At 35.3% G+C, this 20,327-nt stretch overlaps 1 protein-coding gene across 2 annotated transcripts in view; it reads left to right on the top strand.

The window, feature by feature from the left end:
* Positions 1-765: 765 nt before the first annotated feature.
* The window catches only part of LOC107701107 (spondin-1-like), a 79,487-nt gene continuing 59,925 nt past the window's right edge, over positions 766-20,327 (top strand). The window contains exons 1-6 of one of the 2 annotated variants that reach the window (XM_016503047.1): positions 766-1,471; positions 2,874-2,980; positions 8,147-8,280; positions 13,091-13,164; positions 13,525-13,641; positions 15,336-15,484. In XM_016503047.1, the coding sequence (XP_016358533.1) occupies positions 1,243-1,471; positions 2,874-2,980; positions 8,147-8,280; positions 13,091-13,164; positions 13,525-13,641; positions 15,336-15,484 (810 nt within the window). In that variant the 5' untranslated portion in view covers positions 766-1,242. The remainder of the gene's footprint in view (positions 1,472-2,873; positions 2,981-8,146; positions 8,281-13,090; positions 13,165-13,524; positions 13,642-15,335; positions 15,485-20,327) is intronic. The other variant, XM_016503039.1, reaches the window with a different exon arrangement.

Here is a 20,327-nt window from a genome sequence, read left to right as displayed (position 1 = left end):
GGGAAAAGTCGGAATTCTGACTTCTCACAATTCTGACTTTTCCCCCCATGCTAATATGAGCCCACATCAGTAATTTCAAGCTTGGACTGCCATTACAGTATGTATTTCCATTCAACACTAACGTAACTTTCCTGTTTAGAAATGTAATACTTCAATATTAAGTATTATGACACTAAAAGATTTACAGTAACGTTAATTTCTTAGGTCATTACTTTTCATAACCCAAACATTAACTGAGAAATATAACATTAATGTTCATAATTGCAAGATGAGTTCACTGACTTTTGGAAGTCGAAGCATCAGTGTTTTCTCAGGCCAGGAGCGTTCGGAGCGGGTTTCTCTCACTATAGTGAAATGGAAAACCCGAAATGGAGCAGGAGCGGAGCGTGATTACAGAACGCTATGAGCAGGTTGGGGAAATCACTCCCTTCCACCAATATATACTGTTCCAGTCTGTACTTTGTTTGAAAATAAGTTACCCTATAATAATTACTTTTATAGAACTGTTGTACATTACGTTTATATACTGAAGATCAGCACGGTTGTGATTGCATACAGATATTCAGTATCAACACAGTGCGATACTGCTTGATTATGTAATATGGGGGGAAATATCTTCTTTTAAAAGACTGTTGGACCAGTAATAAAAATGCAGTTAATTCCTCAAATTAAAAACATGAGCCCTCAAATCATTTCCTTGCATAAACAAGCATAACAGACGGAGGAGTTCCCAAAATCATCCTCCATGTCTCCTTAGTGCGCAGCCCCCTGTGATTCTTTTCTCCCGCTGCTGCAGCTTACGGCTGTTCAAACATTCGCGATCTGTCTTTCTCCTCAGAGCGTCTCACCAAGAATGTCAGGCGTCTATGTCTAGGTTTTGTTTAAAGTCTGAATCTATTCTCTTTAAGTCTGAGCTCGGTTATCAAGGAGACCAAGTAGGCATTTCTCAGTGTGAATATCCTTTGAGTAAAGTCAACATCTGAGTCTTCTGTCTCCGCGCTCGCCTTCAATCAATCTCGCGCTCCGGGCACGGGACTATCAGTGGTCCGCAATCTCCACATCTCCTCAGTGGGAATGGATACGGCGTCTTTGCTCTCTTTTAATCGTGAATGGACCCCAAAATAGACAAGTTTGGTCGATTAATGCTTCTGTTTGTTTTGACCGTCTTTTCCAGTTCTTTGACTGCGTTTTCTTGCTGGTACTAGACCCTAAACTTGTGTTTGGACAGGCAAAGAAAGGGAAATGATGGCCAAAGACGGACTGGTTGTGCTGTTAGTTTTGTTGAATGTGCTTTTTATCCATACGGATGCGTTCAGAAGAGATACCGCGGAGAGACAGTCGAGATCCGAGGGGGGGTTCTGCCGGATCCTGCGGACGCAGACGCGGGGCACTCGGAGAGACGGAGAGAACGAGTTTCGCATCAGAGTTGAAGGAGACCCAGAAACTTACCAACCCGGGAACACTTACAGAGGTTAGATGTCACAAAATGTTGCTGTTTGGCCAATTTAAGAGGCATTTAGTGCACCCCTGGGCAAAAACATCATGTGTGGAGTTTGTAAACATTGGTGCGTAAAACGTCATCTTTAGTGCATCTTCCACAGGTAAACCAGGTTGGCTGACACTAAAATGCTGAAAAGCGTTTTATATGGTGAATATGAGTACATATTGGAGAGAGTTTCGAAAAACGTATATTTTGCAGCACTAAAACCTAGCATGTTTACCAAAGAGTACATTCGAATAATGGAGACTGGGAGTTTAACACATTGTTTAAATGCTTCTAGCTTTGTCTTTCTTTGGCTGGATGCCTCAAATTTCGATGTAATATTCACAGATTTGTCTGCTTAAAGTAGGTTAAACGTACAACTTATAGCTTTACTGTAAATTAGTGTCAAGGATGAAAAGTGCTGTAGTTACAACACTGCCATACTAGGCTATAACACTAATAGAAATGTTCTATTGGATATTTTGAGTTGATACTTTGGGCATGGATTTATTTTGATAATCACATTCATGTGTTCAAATTTCACTGCCATTTTATTGAAAACATTTTCATTCAAAACACTGAATAACAAATATAGAAATATTTTAAACTCTAAGCGTACGACCCTAACAAGTGTTGCAAATGTATTCTGTATTGTTTAGTCCCTTTTTTTAGTATAAAAGTGTGTTACAGCCACAATGTCTTGTCAGTCCTTCTATTTCTAGTTTTTTTTAATGTAGATTTAATATTGTCATACACTATGTCAAATGAAACCTGCTGATTCAGATGAAACCAGTTCTGCAATTTAATGTCCATTATAATTGGGTTTTCAATCATAATAATATGAAATTATACTTTCAAAATGTGTTTTTGTCCTTTATATCCTTTGTTTTCGCACAGTTAATAGCTTTTACTGTCACCTTAGAAGGATCATGGTCATTTCTAACCGGTTAAACGGTTACAAACTGTTATTAACCAGTCCTACCTACACAAGTGAGAATTTGTTCAAAAACATTACAACTGTTATTTTTCAGTATAACCTGGGTTATATTTGAATGTTTATGTGATCATTTACCTGTCAGGATAATTTTAATATCAAAACGCTCCATAACCTGATATTCACTGCAATTTGGATTTGTGTAAGTGGCCTTCATTAAGCAGCAGATGCCTTTTTATGAGGGTGTTATGCCCAGCGTGTTTGTACATGCATATGTATTCAACGCTCCATGTGAAAAGCACTTGCACAACCCACACACTTACATGCAAACGTACATGCCAAATGCGAGAGCAGTTCGCGACTTGCCCTGGCACACTGTTAAGATCTGACCTACTGTTAAGCTCATTTCTGGTACCTCTGACCTATATTTTGTTCTCTCTCTCTCTCTCTATCCAGTGAGTTTGTATGCCTCCAGCCCATCTTACTTTCGTGGCTTTACCCTCATTGCTCTGAAGGAAGGAAGGGAGGGCGTCACTCCTGATGATTACGCTGGCACTTTCAAGGTGAGGGATTGCAGTGACCCCGTATAACCGCCTTGAACTGTGGCAGTCAAAGATGACATTCTAATTGCAGTCTATGCAAAATTTGCAGTTTATGTCGGGTTGCGTCGGCACGTCTGTATTTAGATGTGGTATGTTTTAGGAAGAAAAATGATCATTAACCCTTTGATGCATGAAGTAAAATAAAAAAAACACAACTTTCTTCAAAACAACGTGATCGTACACATTTTTTTTATTCTTGCCCAAAATGATAACTTGGTGCATCAGCACTTTTATTGGCCAGATTCATTTTATGTTGTTGTTAAAAAAAAAAAAACATGAACAAACTAACATATAAAGAGGAAAGTTATGGAATTAATAATCATTGTATTCTTTTTGGTTGTGCGATCATTCCCAATCTTCTTTTTTTTTTTCAATCTTTCTTCTTCTTTTTTTTTAACCCAAAATTGTGTATTTTTGAGGAAATATTCCAGGTATACTTACTTGGTGCATCAACACTTTTATTGGCCACTTTGATTTGATGTCGTCATTAAAAAACACTAACATATAAAGAGAAAAGTAATATTATTGACTCTACAAAGTGGCTTTCAACTGCATATTTCTTGTTATTTTTCAGTCTTGAGTATCAAGTTTTCTTTAGACTTTTGGGAGACAAAATGTTTTAAAATATTTATAATTATATTGCATTATTTTATTTATTATTTATTTATGTGATCATTCCCGATCTTTTTTTTTCTTCACCCAAAATTATGCATTTTGAGATAATATTCCAGGGGTACTTGGTGCATCAACACTTCTATTGGTGGTCTTTGATTTTATGTTGCCATAAGTAAAAAAAAAAAAAACACTAACATATAATGGGAAAAGTTATGGAATTAAAGGTCAAAGGAAATCACCCCTGATTAGATAAAAATGGCTGTAGTGGACGTCATGCAACAGAGGTTTAAGTGTTTTAAGGATTTCAGATCCATCTTTTGCCAGCAAGCAGAACTGTGTGAAGTAGTCTCAGACATGCTGCTCCTCATTGGTAACACACTGACCATCCTAGAGCCGTGTCTTCTCCGAAAGACAGGACCCCTATCATTTAGTGCTCTCCACATCAAGCCGCAGTGCTTCCCAGACTGAAGCAGGAAGGCTTTCTCCCCCCAGATCTCATTAGCTGTGGTCGGCGCTCTGCACTCCTTACCACTGTGTTTTTCAGCGCACAGATTGCCTGGCGGATGTTAGCAGACATTCTCTGTTGAGGTCTTTAACTGGGGATTCTCGTCTTGACAGACTAAATTGAATGAACGAAAAACACAATAAAGGTAACTGCAAAATGACAAGAGACAAAATGACAAAAGCCGTGGTTTTGTTCTAAATGTATTTGGAGCAATGACGAAAAATGATGTTCGATGTGTTGAAAATGAAAATTATTTTTAAAATGTTCAAAACACAAGTGCAATTAAAAAAAAAAAAAAATGTAATCTTTGTATTCATTTTTGTTTCATGAATTTTAGATTTTTTTATAGTTTATATATATTTATAGTTGACTCTAAAAAGTGGCTTTCAGACACTGTTCATGGCATTTGTTTGTTTGTTTTGCAAGTGAATCATGCATTTATCTTAGGGTTACACCATTTGATCTTGACTTGCGTTTAAAAAAGTCGAAATATGACTATACACAGTCTACAGGAGTCTTCTCTGTAAAATAATTTAATATTTTTCATGTTTTACATTCTTATTGTCTTCCTGTGTGTTGGTTATGCCACACTGCCTTAGTATATAGACATATACATACATACATACATACATACATACATACACACATACATACACACACACACACATAAACATACATACATACACAAATGGCTGCAATATAACAAAGAGTGAAAAATTTAAGGGGGTCTGAATACTTTCCGTACCCACTGTATGTGTGTGTGTGTGTGTGTGTGTGTGTGATATATATGTGTGTGTGTGTGTGTGTGTGTGTGTGGATTTAATGTTACAGTATATTTCTGTAAATTGCTATTTTATTTGAAATCTGATTTTTAGTATTTTGTATAGAAATATTAACCATGAAATATATTTGAAGTTTACTTGAATATTTTTTTTTACTAGAATTCAGAAATGTAAAATATTTTTCATTCAAGTTCTTTATTTTACTGAAGCCCTGTTTATATTTTTTTTATAAAGTATTTTTGAATGGAATAGTCCAGGATTTAAAAAGTGAGCAGCATCTCATTTTTTTATATTTATATATACAATATATTCTGTGATATAATGTCTGAGAGAAACATTAACGTGTCCTCTGTAGTATAATGACACAATTTATAACATGAGAATCTATTTTTACAAGCCCAAGTTTAGCAGGGAGCTCGACCCATTTATTAGGTTGCTCTTGTGTAATGTAATTTTTGCCCATTGAAAATGATTGCATTCGCATTTGCTGGGTGAGGCTTTAAATCTATGAGATGTTCATTCTACTTCAGTTTAGTAATTTGATCAATGACCCTGACCGTGACCTGCATTATCTCCAGGGTAAAACCTTTCTGGATGTTTTCTGCATTACATTTTCCTGTTTCATTGAAGTGTTTTAGATGTTAAACTCAGAAAAGTTTTCGTTTGCAGACGTAACCTCATTCCGAGTTGTTTGCTACCCGTGTCTGTTAACCGTGGCTTTCAAAATATTCATATTCATCAGTCATCATGACAGTTCATATACAAAGCTGTTGCACTTCTTATGCTACCACGAATTGACAAACAGCTCTCAAGCCAAACCAGCATGGTCGAAATAAGCATTGCGACATCTCGCCATTCGTTTCACTTAATCTCTCCAAGGAACCCCTTGAAGACGAGACGTCCCCAATTCCTTCAGGAGGCGTGGTTATTCACTCAAGCCACAGAGTTTTGTGCTTGCGAGAGAGACAAACTGAAAGAGGGAGAGTTTAAGAGAGCAAACAGAAAACTGCTTTCGCTGTCCCTCAGGAGCAGGGCCACACAGTCTCGCCAGGAGCCACAATTAAAACAAACACGCCTCTCCTCTCCTCTGTTTTGTACAACTTTCCCCCAGCTGGTTTGCAGCATTTTTAAGGCAGCCACTTACAGCCCCTTTTTACCCAGGAAACAATGCACCGGGCTGCTTGGCCTGCATGGCCTCTTTTAAAATAAACACTTGGAGAGCGACTGTTGCACAGTCCTACAGCTCAAGCATATCTTTACAAAGTTTAGCCTAGTTTCCCTATCAATTCAGAAGTTTCCGGTTCACTGTTTTGTTTTTAGTCTGAACAAGGGTGTGACAAGGTTGCTTGAGATGCCAAAATTGCAGCTTTTACATTCTTTGCAGAAATGAAGGACAGAACCAGAGGATACTGTGTGCAGATTTGGGTTTGCATGACTGTATGTGTGTGAAAGAGTGGGAAGTGGAAATGGAGAGAACGAGAGAGAGTGAGAAAGAGGGAGGAAGAACTTAATGCACCACGCGCATGGATTTTACTCTTCGATGGACATTTGGCAGCGATTTCGTTTTGAAACATGCAAACAAAGTTGTACTTTTCCATCCCCACTGGAATTTTCCATCACTTGGACAATGTGATTTTACAAACAGTAGCAGTAATATATATCTGGAAGACATATATTACATGTACTTTTATTTATTTATTTATTTATTTTTAACTTATAAAATGTGCAAAAGTACACATGGGACAAATAATAATAATTATATATTTTTTAGCTCTTTTCTATAAATTCTAGGGTGAATTTACTAAATGGTTTTGCATGAGGTATTTCAGGGCTCATTTACTAAGCACTCAAAATCTCATTCAACCAGACAGTGACTGTTTTTTGCTGTCATTCTTTTTAGCATAAATACACTACGTTCTTTGTAAATTAGGCTTATTATATAACTTTTTTCACAAAGCTCAGTGCTATTTGCTTGGCACAATTCTCTTTACAATATTACCGCCTGAGGAAAATGAGTGATTAAACAATGTTATAAAAATGGAAGTTTAAATTAAATTTTTAGTTATAATGGAAGCAGTAATTCATCGAATGATGACCAAATGATAAAGAAGAGCGTTATAATCAGGCGTTTAATCAACATTTTAAAAAGCCAATTCATGTGTGTGGATTAGAGCAGTGCATTTTTCTCAATTACTGACTTTTTTTTTTTTTCAAAAGTTGCAACAAATGTTGAAGGGCCTAGTAGTTAAGTGTGTCAAAATGTTGCCTCGTGGGTTATCATGAGCTCTAGGTTTAAGTAGCACAGAACCGTCAGTTACAAATATTTGTCCTCTGCACTGAAAGATGTTGAAAGGGCTGTCATGTACAGTTAGTCATCCTGGCCCACAAAATGAAATTTGATTCTACATCACTGAGCTCATTTATGGTACTAGTTTACTGTTTATTTGGAAACTGTTGCATAATTGGACTAAAAAAATGAAATTAATTAGAATCTTGGAATTCTGAATGCCATTTGTTTTTGTTTTATTTCCAAGGCTCTCCTAAAAATGAAAATGATTTACTCATCCCTGTGATGTTTCAAATGTGTATGCTCTTATTCTGCCATGGAACAAAAATGACATTTCATAGTGTATAACAGTCTGTATAACTTCATAAAAGTAAAAGAAAAAATGAATAAAATAAAAGTGGTCCACATGACTAGGTGCACTATATTTCAAGTCTTTTAAATGATACTGTAGTTATTTATGCTATATACTACTACATTAAAAAGTTTTAGCTGATTAAAAATGTCAATACAAACATTTATGTTACCGAAAGATTTATTTCTGTTCTTTCTATTCCTCAAATAAATCTAAAAAAAGTATCATAGTTTCCACAAAACATCAAGCAGCAGATCTGTTTTCAGCATAATAATAATAATAAGAAATGTTTCTTGAGCACCAAATCAACATATTAGAATGATTTCTGTAGGATCATGTTATTCTGAAGGATCTTATTATTTACATCACAGGAATACATTACAATAAATACATTATATAAAAATAATATAATATATTATGTTAAATATACATTTTATAAATATGAAAAAACAACAGCTTTTATATTATAATAATATTGCACAGTTTTACTATTTTTTGTTTTTTGATCAAATGAAAGCAGCCTTGATGAACATAAGAGACTTCTTTTAAAAACATGAAATAAGTTACAATGTTCCCTGTTCCACAGCTTATTGATGAAAGTGACACGCAGTTTATGACTAACTGCCCCCCGGCCGTCTCAGAGAGCATTCCCAGAAGACGCACAAGGATACAGGTGTTCTGGACAGCGCCACCTTCTGGCAGTGGTTGTGTCACTCTCAAGTGAGTTATTGTATTATTTTTATTTTTACTATTATTCTGGCCTTGGATAGCAATAAATGAATGAGAATCCATGGATTTAGGCTGATAGATGAAAGCCTGTGGTACTGAACTGATAGATTGTTGAATAAATAGAAAAGAAAACAGACAGAACAGGGGGTACAGTCTGGGGCTCTATACTGAGTTTAGTGTCTAGAATACAATACTGAGTCTGAGCTCTTGTCTCATTTAGTCAGTGTTTTATCAGTCACGTTTTGGGAAAGTATTGAAAAAGGAAAACAGTCTTTTCCAATCATATCTGAAGCTGAATAAACAGAAATAAATGTTGGGCCATCGATAGAAGATGTGATTATGATTGATTGATGTTGGGCAGTTATTGTATGTTAATATTGAGCCATTGAAATTGCCCTTGAGTGTTCCCATCATCTATAGGAGGCTGCGAATCAGATGATTATCGTTAAAAAAACGTTGAAAGCTTGAAAATATTCTGAGAATCCAAACAACATCCTCCCACTTGAGTTACAGTGGTCTTCAACCAAACAAAATCTGAATTATCTGTTGGTGTTGTGGTGTTTCCACTCCACCCCCTCATGCTTTCATGCTGTCTTATCCTGTTTTGAGGTTATAAACAACTTTAATTGTGTTTGATGCATTAAAGACATCTGAAAGTCTCTCTTTTTGCTCCAAGTTGGACACGTTGTGGTGCATATATGCATTTTTCCACATTATGGGTGCCAACCCTCAAAACACCCTTTACAACAACTCTCACTTTCTGAAAGCCTCTGAATGCCACTCTGTTGGCCTGTTTACACTTGTTGTGAACCAGTGAGGTCTATAATACCAGGAAAAAGCTATCGATTAACATTCTCATTCATTTTAATGGGAAGTATGCCATTTGATATCTGCCAGTTTTGCTCATGGACACTCAGTTCTGGACTGTTTTTGAGCCAATCACCTGAGCCCTTGAAGAGCTTCAAATATTGTAAGCGTAACGTGCTTGTCTTACATGCAAGAACCAATGAGTTTTGTTCTCACGTGTCACGCAAACTCGTTTGAGGTTCCACAAGAACCAGTGAGATTTGTTCTTGTGCATCACGCAAGCACATTTGAGGTTTCTCAAGAACTAATAAGGTTTGTTTTCATATGTCATGCAAGCATGTTTGAGGTGTTTCAAAAACCAGTGAGGTTTGTTCTCACGTGTCAAGTTCGGTCATGCAGTTGTGTCTCTTCAGAAGACCTGCACTGTGTCCTACTTCCATACTGTATAGTAGGTGAAAAACAGTGTGTGAAAAGAGTAGTATGTCCGAAAAACAGCCGAAAAGTATCTGGCTGACCTACTACTTTTGCCGAGATTCTGAAGTGTGCATGGATACTCAATGGACACTTTATTCATACCACCCAAATGAATAAAACTATATAGAACATCTTTTTTTTAACGGTTATGAAGTAATTTTTAATTCATATGTAGTATCTACTAGACATTATGCGATTTTGAGCGCAGATTTGGATTATGCCGCTTGACTCATATGGATTACTTTTACAATGTCTTTATGAACTTTTTGAAGATTTTTCAAAGTTTTGGTGGAATGGACTTTCGATGGAGAAACAGAAATCTCTCAGGTTTAAATATAAGGTTCAAATATCTTCATTTGTGTTTCGAAGTTGAATGAAAGTCTTCTGGATTTGAAATCAAGTGATGGTGAATAATTGATGACAGAATTTTCATTTTTGGGTAAACTTGCAACACAATCACATGGTAATTCATGTCTATTTTACATTTGGGGAATTGGTGGCTAAATCATAATTTGTACAATCTCATTCGTACACTGAGATGATCTGCTTACACCCCAGTGACTTATATTTAGGTTTAGGGTTGGGGTGGATCATGCTTACATTTTTTATTTTTTTTATTTTACATTTTCATACAATGTTAATACAAGATTGCCATATTGTAAAATATTTGTTTTCTCGTGAGATCTGGTTGGAACTAACCCTTTAAACCCTTTGTTGTAGTGCAATGGATGATTGAGAGTTGAATAAGCGATCCTTAATATTTTCACAGTACCGGTATTTCAACAGGTTTGTGGCTTGAACTTTTTTCCATTGAAACAGTGCATCTAAAAGTGATGCAACTGCTTAAATGAGCCCCTGAATGTCTTTTTAGTTTACTTAGTAAAGCAGATTTTAATCTGCTTGTGTAGCAGTTGTGAAATGAAATTGATGTAGAGACAATTATAACCTTCACAGTATGAGTATTTATGAGCTAGCTTCCTCCTGCACGGTTTTCTCATTCTCTCCTGTTCTCTTTCTATCACCCTCTTACTCATTCATCTTTTTCATCCCGTCTCTGTCCCCTGTCTTTTTTAACTTCTCAAAAAGGATAGCAGTCTCTCCTCCACCTCACTTGGAACCCATATCACCTACCCAGGTCTCATCTTCGTCCATCTGTGAACTCAAGGAATTATTATTGTAGCTTTTAATTTACCCATCTGTCTTATTAGGGCAGGGATGTCTGTTTTTTTCCAATAAACATTTTCAGGGAAGCATCTGCTGTGCCAACATGAATCTGAATCTGCTGTCACTTTGCCTTGGCGTGTCAGAACCGTGGAGACATTGCACCTTGTAGCACCGGGCTGAATGCCAGCGCTCAGGCTCCGAAACACTACTGGCAAAAGCGCCCAATGAACATCAAATAAAAGTGCAATTACATCTGGAATCCCTCCAGCACTTTTCTAGTGAAATGTCAAACAGACCAGGGATTGGAAGAAAGTTTTGATCTGGTTTTTGTTTCCTTTGATTCTTTGGTGCCATCAAGCTGTGGAAGGCAGTTAAGATGTGGTAGACATGATGGTTTTGTTGACAAGCTTTGGGACTCTGAAGATAAATGGCTTAGATGAGACGATCAAGACCAAATACCAACAGAGGAGACGTCTTAAGAAGTTTTGAGAAGAGTGGATCAAGACTTGAGCAGTCATACTTCGTTGACCACTGTTAAGGGTCCATGAACATATGTGTTTGGATTACAGGCATAACCTGTGATTTGTCACATAAATATTCTACAAACATTCAAATTTTTTCTCTGTATGAGACAATTTATTGCCATCAGTATTTTTTTGCACATATGTGACCCTGCACCACAAAACCAGTCTTAAGTGTCAATTTTTCAAAATTGAGATTTATACATCATCTGAAATCTGAATAAATAAGGTTTGTTAGGATAGGACAATATTTGGCCGAGATACAACTATTTGAAAATCTGGAATGTGAGGGTGCAAAAAAATAAAAATACTGAGAAATTAACCTTTAAAGTTGTCCAAATGAAGTTCTTAGCAATGCATATTACTAATCAAAAATTAAGTTTTGATATATTTACGGTAGGAAATTTACAAAATATCTTCATGGAACATGATCTTTACTTAATATCCTAATGATTTTTGGCATAAAAGAAAAATCTATAATTTTGACCCATACAGTGTATTTTTGGCTATTGCTACAAATATACCCCAGCGACTTAAGACTGCTTTTGTGGTCCAGGGTCACATATTACTTAAATAAAATTTTTATTAAACAATTTTACTACAAATGTAATAAATAGTATATTATTCATTATAGTTATACACACATTGTAGTTAATGCATTAATGTATATAGTTCCTTTTAAACATTTTAAAAATATATATGCATAAAAGTCAGGTTCAACAATTCATTGTATGCAAAATTTGAACTTAATTTAAACTTGCTGTAATTACATAATTTATAATAATTAATTAGTACAAATACACTTGTAGACTTGATTGCACATGATTTACTTTATTGTTGCTGCTAATTTAACAAATAAATTAATTTGTCAGCGAGTCACATAGCTGTTTTTGTACAGTGGTTGTTGTGAAAGGAGCTTAAAGGGAAACGGCATTCAAACATTTTCTGTCAAACAGTGTGCTACTCTGCAGTAATTCAAATATTAAATATATCTTATGATTTGATCCCACTTTATTTACTTTATTTTAGCTACTAACCTAACAAAATCGGGTGGCAATTCGTTTTGTTTCTTTTGCATTGTGTTTGCAGTGAAAGGGCCATGAAGAGGAACAGCATTCAAGGTTCTTTTCTATGTCAAATTTGGTTGTTACTCAATTTCTGAAAATGCACTTTGTAAAGCCCAGATGAGCCAAAAATCTGTCATATTCCAGACACCTTCACATTTTGATAAGGCCAGCAGCAGATTCTCTTGTAAGCCACCCACATATAACATGTGGGATTATTCTCAGGAGGGCATAGCGTTATGGTCAGACCTACCGCATGCCACATCCTTGACTGACAGCAATGGCAATGGGCTCTAGTGGGACAGTAGCAGGACTCGCCATTGATATTCCACATGGGTCGATTTAAGCCAAGTGTGGCTCAGTCTCTGGGGTACTCCATCAGCGGCAGCTTTAAAAGAGATTCAAACCTCCACCGCCCCCTGAATATAGATGGTACTCTTGAATACATTTGCTTTTTCCTCCAACTCTTGCTAAACATATTGACATCAGTTGATGTCTCTATATGGCTTCATTTTAAAAGCCGAACTGTTTACAGCATTCAGGATGCTGACTGGAGTCATTGAAATATGCTCTCGGGTAGTAGCATTTTGCAAATGTAGCATTAACCTGACTTTTGTTAAAAAGATGCATTGTCTGTTCCCACTACAATACAATTTTGAATGCGATAATGGTGGTACAGTAAATGTAAAAGCGCACTTTCTCAGAACTATATCTAAAAGACAGACAAAAGGCAGAAAAAGTTGGATGAACATTGTAATGTCTTCATTACAGGGCCAGTGTTGTACAGCGAAGAATAATTTTCTTCCAAGATGAGGGCTCACTTACCAAAAGACTCTGCGAGAAAGGTAATTTTAAAGCTGGGTTTCTCATGCACATCCCCACTGATAGCATTTTTACATCTACAAAGTTTATTTTTTTTCCTGGCATGAACAGACCTCTTTTTCTGTCATCTGTTTTTGATGTTTCTAAATAAAATATGCCTTGTAAATGGTTGTTTTAATTCATTCCACATCAATTTTTGTATGTTTAATGTTTATGTAGAGTGTGTGTGGAAGGAGGCAGTTAAATGCACATGTGCATTGTTATGTGACAAGAAAAGGAGAAACGTAGATTCTCAGCAGTTGGTTGAAAATAAGGATGTAAAATGGAAATAATGGACACAATGCAATTTAAGTTAAATAACTATCATCTTCTGAACGTTGCAGATCCAGTTGCGATGACTGAAAAACCCATGCAAGAGTGCTGTGCTTGTGGAACAGCCAAGTATAGAGTCACTTTCTATGGAAACTGGTCTGAGAAGGTGCATCCCAAAGACTACCCAAGTAAGAACAAACCCTTTGTGACACATGAGCACAATACTCACATCAGTGTTGTTATTGTTAATTAAAACACATTTTAAAAGTGTTCATTTATTGAAATAAAGCTGGAATAAAGTAGAAATATTAGAGAACTTCAACTTAAAAAGCTTAAAAATCAAAAAGGGTGCTAAATGAAATGTTTACATTGAAGTACTAAAATGACTAAAGATAAAACTAAAATTTATATAAATTAAATATAAACAGAGATTATATTTTTAAAAACTAATAAAAATAACAAAAGCACATACAGTAAAAAAAATTGTACCATTAAAATGAAAACTAATATAATAAGCTAATTCAAATTAATAAATAATATTAATAAATCAACAGATTAACATGATTCAATATTATATAAAATATTATATTTTAATATAATATGATCACATTGTGAGGTACATTGTGCAGTATACTGCCTATAAAACACATTTACAGCTGTATGATATCTTCATTTTGCAAATTATGGTACCTTACCTGGTATTACATTTTTACAAGTTTGGCATTCATTACTGTTTCATTTTGTAATTTGTGACCATGGACCACAAAACCAGTCATAAGGGTAAATTTTTTGAAATTGAGATTTATACGTCATCTGAAAGCTGAATGAAGTCCTTAGCAATGCATATTACTAATCAAAAATTAAGTTTTAATATATTTATAGTAGGAAATTTACAAAATATCTTCATGGAACATGTACTTAATGTCCTAATGATTTTTGGCATAAAAGAAAAATAAATAATTTTGACCCCTACAATGTATTTTTGGCTATTGCTACAAATATACCCCAGCAACTTAACACAGAGGTTTTGTGGTCCAGGGTCACATTTATCTGTACTATAAATCAAATAAAATGTAGATGTGATGCTGAAAATTTAGTGATTAATTAGTGTGAAATGTAAGTATATGAAAGTAAATGAAATGTAAGAAATTAGCTATATTATCGAATCATTGGAGATTTGCATCAAGTTCAGTGTTTGCATTTTCCAAGTTCTGTTTCATTTTGAAATAAGTGTTTGAAATCGTCCAGCATCTTTATAAGTGTAAAGTGGCAAAGATTTACACACTCATATTTTTTTTAATTAATTGCAAAAATGTAGTTTTAACAGTCAGGTACTACAGTTGAGTTTTAAAGAGCACTGAAAACACATTCTTGATATATTTTGATGCCACGCTGATTTTACATCTCAAACTTGAAAATTTGAACAAAGTGGCTTGTAGAAAGAGTGAGAACATGGGCAGAGGTGGCCAGCAATCTCTTTCTCCTGCAGCTTTAGCTCTCAGGGCTGGTTTGCTAATATAGCAGTCAGCAGAAGAGCTGGTTCATTTCCTATGTGTGTGGAAGCAATGATCTAATCTGTTATTTACTCTCTGGCAAGCAGGCAGGACTACAGCCTGGACTGTGATACTTTGTGAGATAAGAGAAGCCGGGCGGATGTTGTCTCATAGCGCACTGCTGCTAGTTAATGGGTCTGTGGAAACAGACGGTGATGTATGCGGTAGGCTCCTTAAAGAGAGACAAGAGTAGAGGCTTAGATTTTGAAGATACACACTAGAGAACAAGTTACTTCAGAAGTGCAATTATCTGGGAGGATTTAACATTGTATTAAGCTGTAGGTTGAAAGATCTGTTATTTGTTCACCACTGTTGTTTCTGTCCCAAAGGACGTGCTAATCATTGGTCGGCTCTCATTGGCGCATCTCACTCGAGAAGCTATATGTTATGGGAGTATGGAGGTTTCGCCAGTGAAGGAGTCAAGCAGGTGGCTGAGTATGGATCACCCGTCAAAATGGAGGAGGAGATTCGACAAAAGGTAGGCCTTCTGGCTAAGTGTGACGAGATATCAGGATCAGACAGATACAGTTCAGCTTGAAAGCTAGCGTTGAAGTAATTGCTCGACTTTCAGACCAAGATGTCCTTTTCTTGGGAATAGCAGAAGTTTATCTGACAGAGATTGAATTTAAACATTTTTCATTGGCCAGGATTAGGCTCATTACATTTCTGATGCTTTTTTAATTTGCTGTTTGTTCAGGATTATTTTAAACCGTGACAAACTAGCCAAAAGGGATGAATCTGAATGAATTTTTGAAGAAATCTTTTTAAGTGAATGAATCGTTCTCTTTCTCTTCCACTGACGCTGAAAATCTCCCTTGTGAAGTGCATGACTGCTTTGGTTGCTTGATAAAAGTCAGCTCTAGTCGACAAAATGGAGGAAAACAAATCAATCTGCTTTATTGTCTTTGTTCATGAAAGAGCTTATTGTGCTTAAAAGCTATTTCTTCATCTTTTAGCTGACTTGAAGACTTATAAAGTTTAATAAGGCATAACTAAACTCGTTTTGGGTGTGAATGACTCAATGATTCAATGATTGATTCAGTGACTCACAATAGATGAAACATTTGTTTGAAATGATTGTTTCAGGCTAATTATATAATTTACAGAAAGAACAAATCTTATTGGTGAATGGAATCAAAAGATTTGAGTCACTGGAATTAATCAAAATCCCCAGTATAGAAGCAATGTTCTTGCTGAAGTTTTTCCATCAAAAACCATGAGCTTACTTATTGCTTTCACTCCATCAAAAGTTGCTTGGCACTCATTTTATGTTTCTGAAGTTCCCCATGCACTCATGGCGTCGGAAATAACATGTCAAAGGTTGAGCAGTTAATGGAGGGTTCTCCCTAGCATCTTAATTAAACACATTAGTCAGTATCAGCTAATCTTCACATTGCTGTAATTTAATGTTAATTTCCACCTCTTGAAAGATCCGTTAACCATTGCATGCAGTCTGAGACGAAGGTCATTTAGCAGCTTTGTAGGAAGATGTGTGTAGTATAATTCAGAGTTAACACGACGGGCTGCCTCCATGAGGATTTTAAAGGTCGCCTGGGAAAGGTTCATACCCTAAATGTTCCCATTTGTCTTTTGCACAATGCACTGTAGGTGGATTTGCAGTGCACATCTTGGCACATCTCAGATTGATGATCACAGAATCTTTTCAGCTTCACCCACATGCAAATACAACAGACATTTTGTTTTGGACAAATTAATTTCTAATCAAGTGTTGGGTGTGTATTATAAATATAAATATAATTTAATATTATATATTTATTATATTACGAATAATTAAATATTATATATTAAATGTTATATTAAATGTTATTTTTTAAGATAGATAGATAGATAGAAAAAATATTGAACATTTAATTATTCGTAATATAAAAAATATAGAATGAATATATTTGTATGCATATGTGTGTATACATAAACGCACTATATATCAATTTTATTTGTGTGTGTGTGTGTGTGTGTATATATATATATATAAACACACAGACATAATATATATATATATAGAATAAGAATAATGAAATCAAAAATATTAGTAATGCAAGATAAAATTTTGTTGTTTATTTACATAAATATTATATATTATATTAATATATGATGTTTTACTAAATCAAGCATATTTTTGCATCATTGCAGTATCAAAATAAGAAAGATGATTCACTTCTGAGTACTAGATCATAAGATGTCTCATCAGTTTTCATTTTTCACATATTCCTGGAAGCTCTTTGTTTTTTGTTGATTGTTTCGGGGCATGGCTGACGAATTTACCCACAATTATTTATTGATTTGTGCTACAAGCACTTTTGTGCTGTCAACATTTGTTTTGTTTGGCATTGCAAACAAGTGCATTAAAAGTCCTGTCTACACAGTTCTTCCAACAGACCAGAAAAACCACAAGTAGTTTAAACAAGTTACACAATGAAAAATCAATATTAAAAATATAAAGGCACATAGTGCAAGAACACCAAGGCACAATACAAAAGTGCAATATAAGCCACTGGCCAAATAGAGCTACTTTTTATTTTTTATTTTTTGAAGCTGTCAGCTGTCTGTCATTCCAGAATTGATTTTGTTTTCTTCTATCTTGTCCCTTTATTTTACAGCTCTTTTGTGCTTTCAGGGCTTTTTCCACATGCTTCGATCTCCGCTCTGATACTGTTGGTTGGTTTTACCTGACATGATCATTCATCTTTTGAGGTAGTGCGGACGCTTTGTAACCCCAGTAAAGGTGAATCTGTCTGCAGGGGCCCTTTGAACTGATTTGCTTTGTGGCAGTTTTTTACTTGGTTTTAATTTGATGTGCACTATGCTCTTTGACTTTAAAGAGGTAGTTCACTCAACTAAATGAATTCTGTCATCATTCACTCACCCTCATGTTAATCTAAACCTTTGATTTTTGTTTTTTTTTGTGAGAAATTTAGATGTTTAACACAATGTTCACACTGTTCTTTTCTATACAATGAAAGTAAATTGCAGACTAGAGGCTGTCAAGCTTTAAAAATGACAAAAATCGCCATAAAAGTATCATAAAAATGGTCTTGCAATATAATGAACAAGTCATATAGATTTCCTTTATGATATTTTTATGGTACTTTGTGGTACTTCTTGATAGCCCCTGGTCACTATTCACTTTCATTGAAAGGAAAAGAGCATTATGGACATTTTTCTTTTTTGGGTGCTCTATTCCTTTAACATGTTTACATTTGTAATGCAGTATAGTTCGGATCATTTTAAAGCTTTTAGCATAAAATGGTATTTCAGACTTCTTTAGCGTATAATTTTCCCTGCTGTTCGCCTAAAGGAAGCAGCTTCCAGAAACATTGCAGCGCTACTGTAAAATCAGTCATCAAAGCCTTTTCCAAAAACCATCACAGTCATTTACTGTCATTTTTGGCAGGCATCATTTCACCATTAGGCACATTACTTTCGGGAAAGCAATCGCAGAACATTCTCAGCAGAAAATAAATATTTCAGTCGTAGATCACGTTGCTGCAGCTGAGTCTTTTCTGAATGCCAAATTGCGACAATAGACAGGAGTAAGTAATACGTATTCAACAACATTGCAGAGAAGCTTACAAGCATTCTTTTGTAAGTGTGGACTAGCACAATTTCCCTCAGTATTTCATTGGAATCTCAAAACCTGACCTTAAAATGAGGGAGGAAATAATCCTATAATGAGCTAACGCTTATAATAGGCTAAAACAAAACAGCTTTGCATTAAGCCAGAAATATCGCTCTAGTGATAAATTATACTATTATCTTGTTTACAACTGCTTGTTCAATGGCTCTACCTTGTAGCACTACAAAGTCAAAAGGTCTTTTAAAAGCTGTAATTTTCTTTTCTGTAGCTGCCGCATAGACTGAGATGTAATCTTTTTCTAGTCTTTTTTTTATTGCCAGACCGCGGAATTCAAATCATCTCTTTCCCACTCTTTTTTTATGATGATTAAAATATGTAATTTTCATTTCTCCCAGAGTCCCCTGGTGAATTTTGACCTTGAGCTTACGGTTCACATTTCCACAGACACATTTAACTTGGAATAAAAATTTGGAATAGCATTATAACATGCTTCAGTTAGTTAATGAGGTGAACATCATGATTACAGAGGTGTCATAAAACTGACTCTAGGAAGGTCATGCAAGCTTTTGGAAGATCTCAGACGTTGACAAACACAGTAAGTTAGGAGGTTCTGAGGCAATTTCTTAGCATTTGTTATCCCAACTTAGCTGTTATGTCATTATGAATCTTATTATCATCTCATCTCGGCGATGATATATTTATCCCACAATCTATCAAAAGCACAGTGTGAGGCAAATGGGAAAGTGAATGAAATGTGTGTTGCAATGAAGCTTTCCCTGAAGAGGACAGGATGCTTAATGCTTTATGAGCAATACGATATACATAACTGTGAAATTTTCATTTGTACTAACAGTATGGAAGCTCTCTATTTACATGCTAAATACACCGCGAGAATCTTTATTGTGCTGTATAGGTGGGTGTTTGTTTGTGCCTCTTAGCAGTCTCCATTAATTAGTGTCTGCATGTGCTAATTAAACATTGCAGCATTTATATGAATTTGATGTTTAGTTTTTGCTGACCCACTAAACATAAAGTGCTTCTTTCCTTGTGTTAACTGTCAGCTGAAGCTGTGAAGCGTCTACTGTCATGACTGGTTTTCGGTCTATTTCCCTGTGATATACAGTGCTGCTGCCAAAACACTGTATTCCAGGGGTGTAATTGTCATTGAGAAATTTAATGTCATTTAAAGCTGAAATGTGTAATTTCTGTGCCACTAGTGTCATCGAATGGAATATATTCAATACTCAAAAAGTGTACTTAAGTACAATACTCAAGTAAATGTACTTAGTTACTGTCCACCTCTGGCAATCAGTCTAATATACTGATTGGCTGCTCAAGAAATCAGCATTCTTATTATCAGTGTTGAAGATAGTTGTTCTGCGTAATAGGTTTTGGAATAATCAAACAATCAGAATTCTTTGATGAACAGCATTTATAGAAATCCTTTGTAACATTATAAATGTCTTTAATTCAGCAAGGATGCATTAAAATGTTTTTTACTTGCATATATGATCAATATGTCAGTATATATCATCATTCAGAGGAATGTAGCACCACAGTGTTAGCTTTTTTTTTCTTTTTTTATAGCTGTCTGTGCATATTAAGTTGGAGAGGGCATTTTAACATAGAAAAAAATGACAGCCTTCAGGTTCAAATTAATTCATTTGATGCTAATTCTCAGGGGTGTGAAGTAACGAATTACAAATACTCACGTTACAGTAATTAA

The sequence above is a fragment of the Sinocyclocheilus anshuiensis genome, unplaced genomic scaffold (assembly GCF_001515605.1).
Source record: "Sinocyclocheilus anshuiensis isolate Anshui unplaced genomic scaffold, SAMN03320099.WGS_v1.1 scaffold1423, whole genome shotgun sequence".
NCBI classification, from domain to species: Eukaryota; Metazoa; Chordata; class Actinopteri; order Cypriniformes; family Cyprinidae; genus Sinocyclocheilus; species Sinocyclocheilus anshuiensis.
This window is presented reverse-complemented; position numbering and strand designations above follow the sequence as displayed.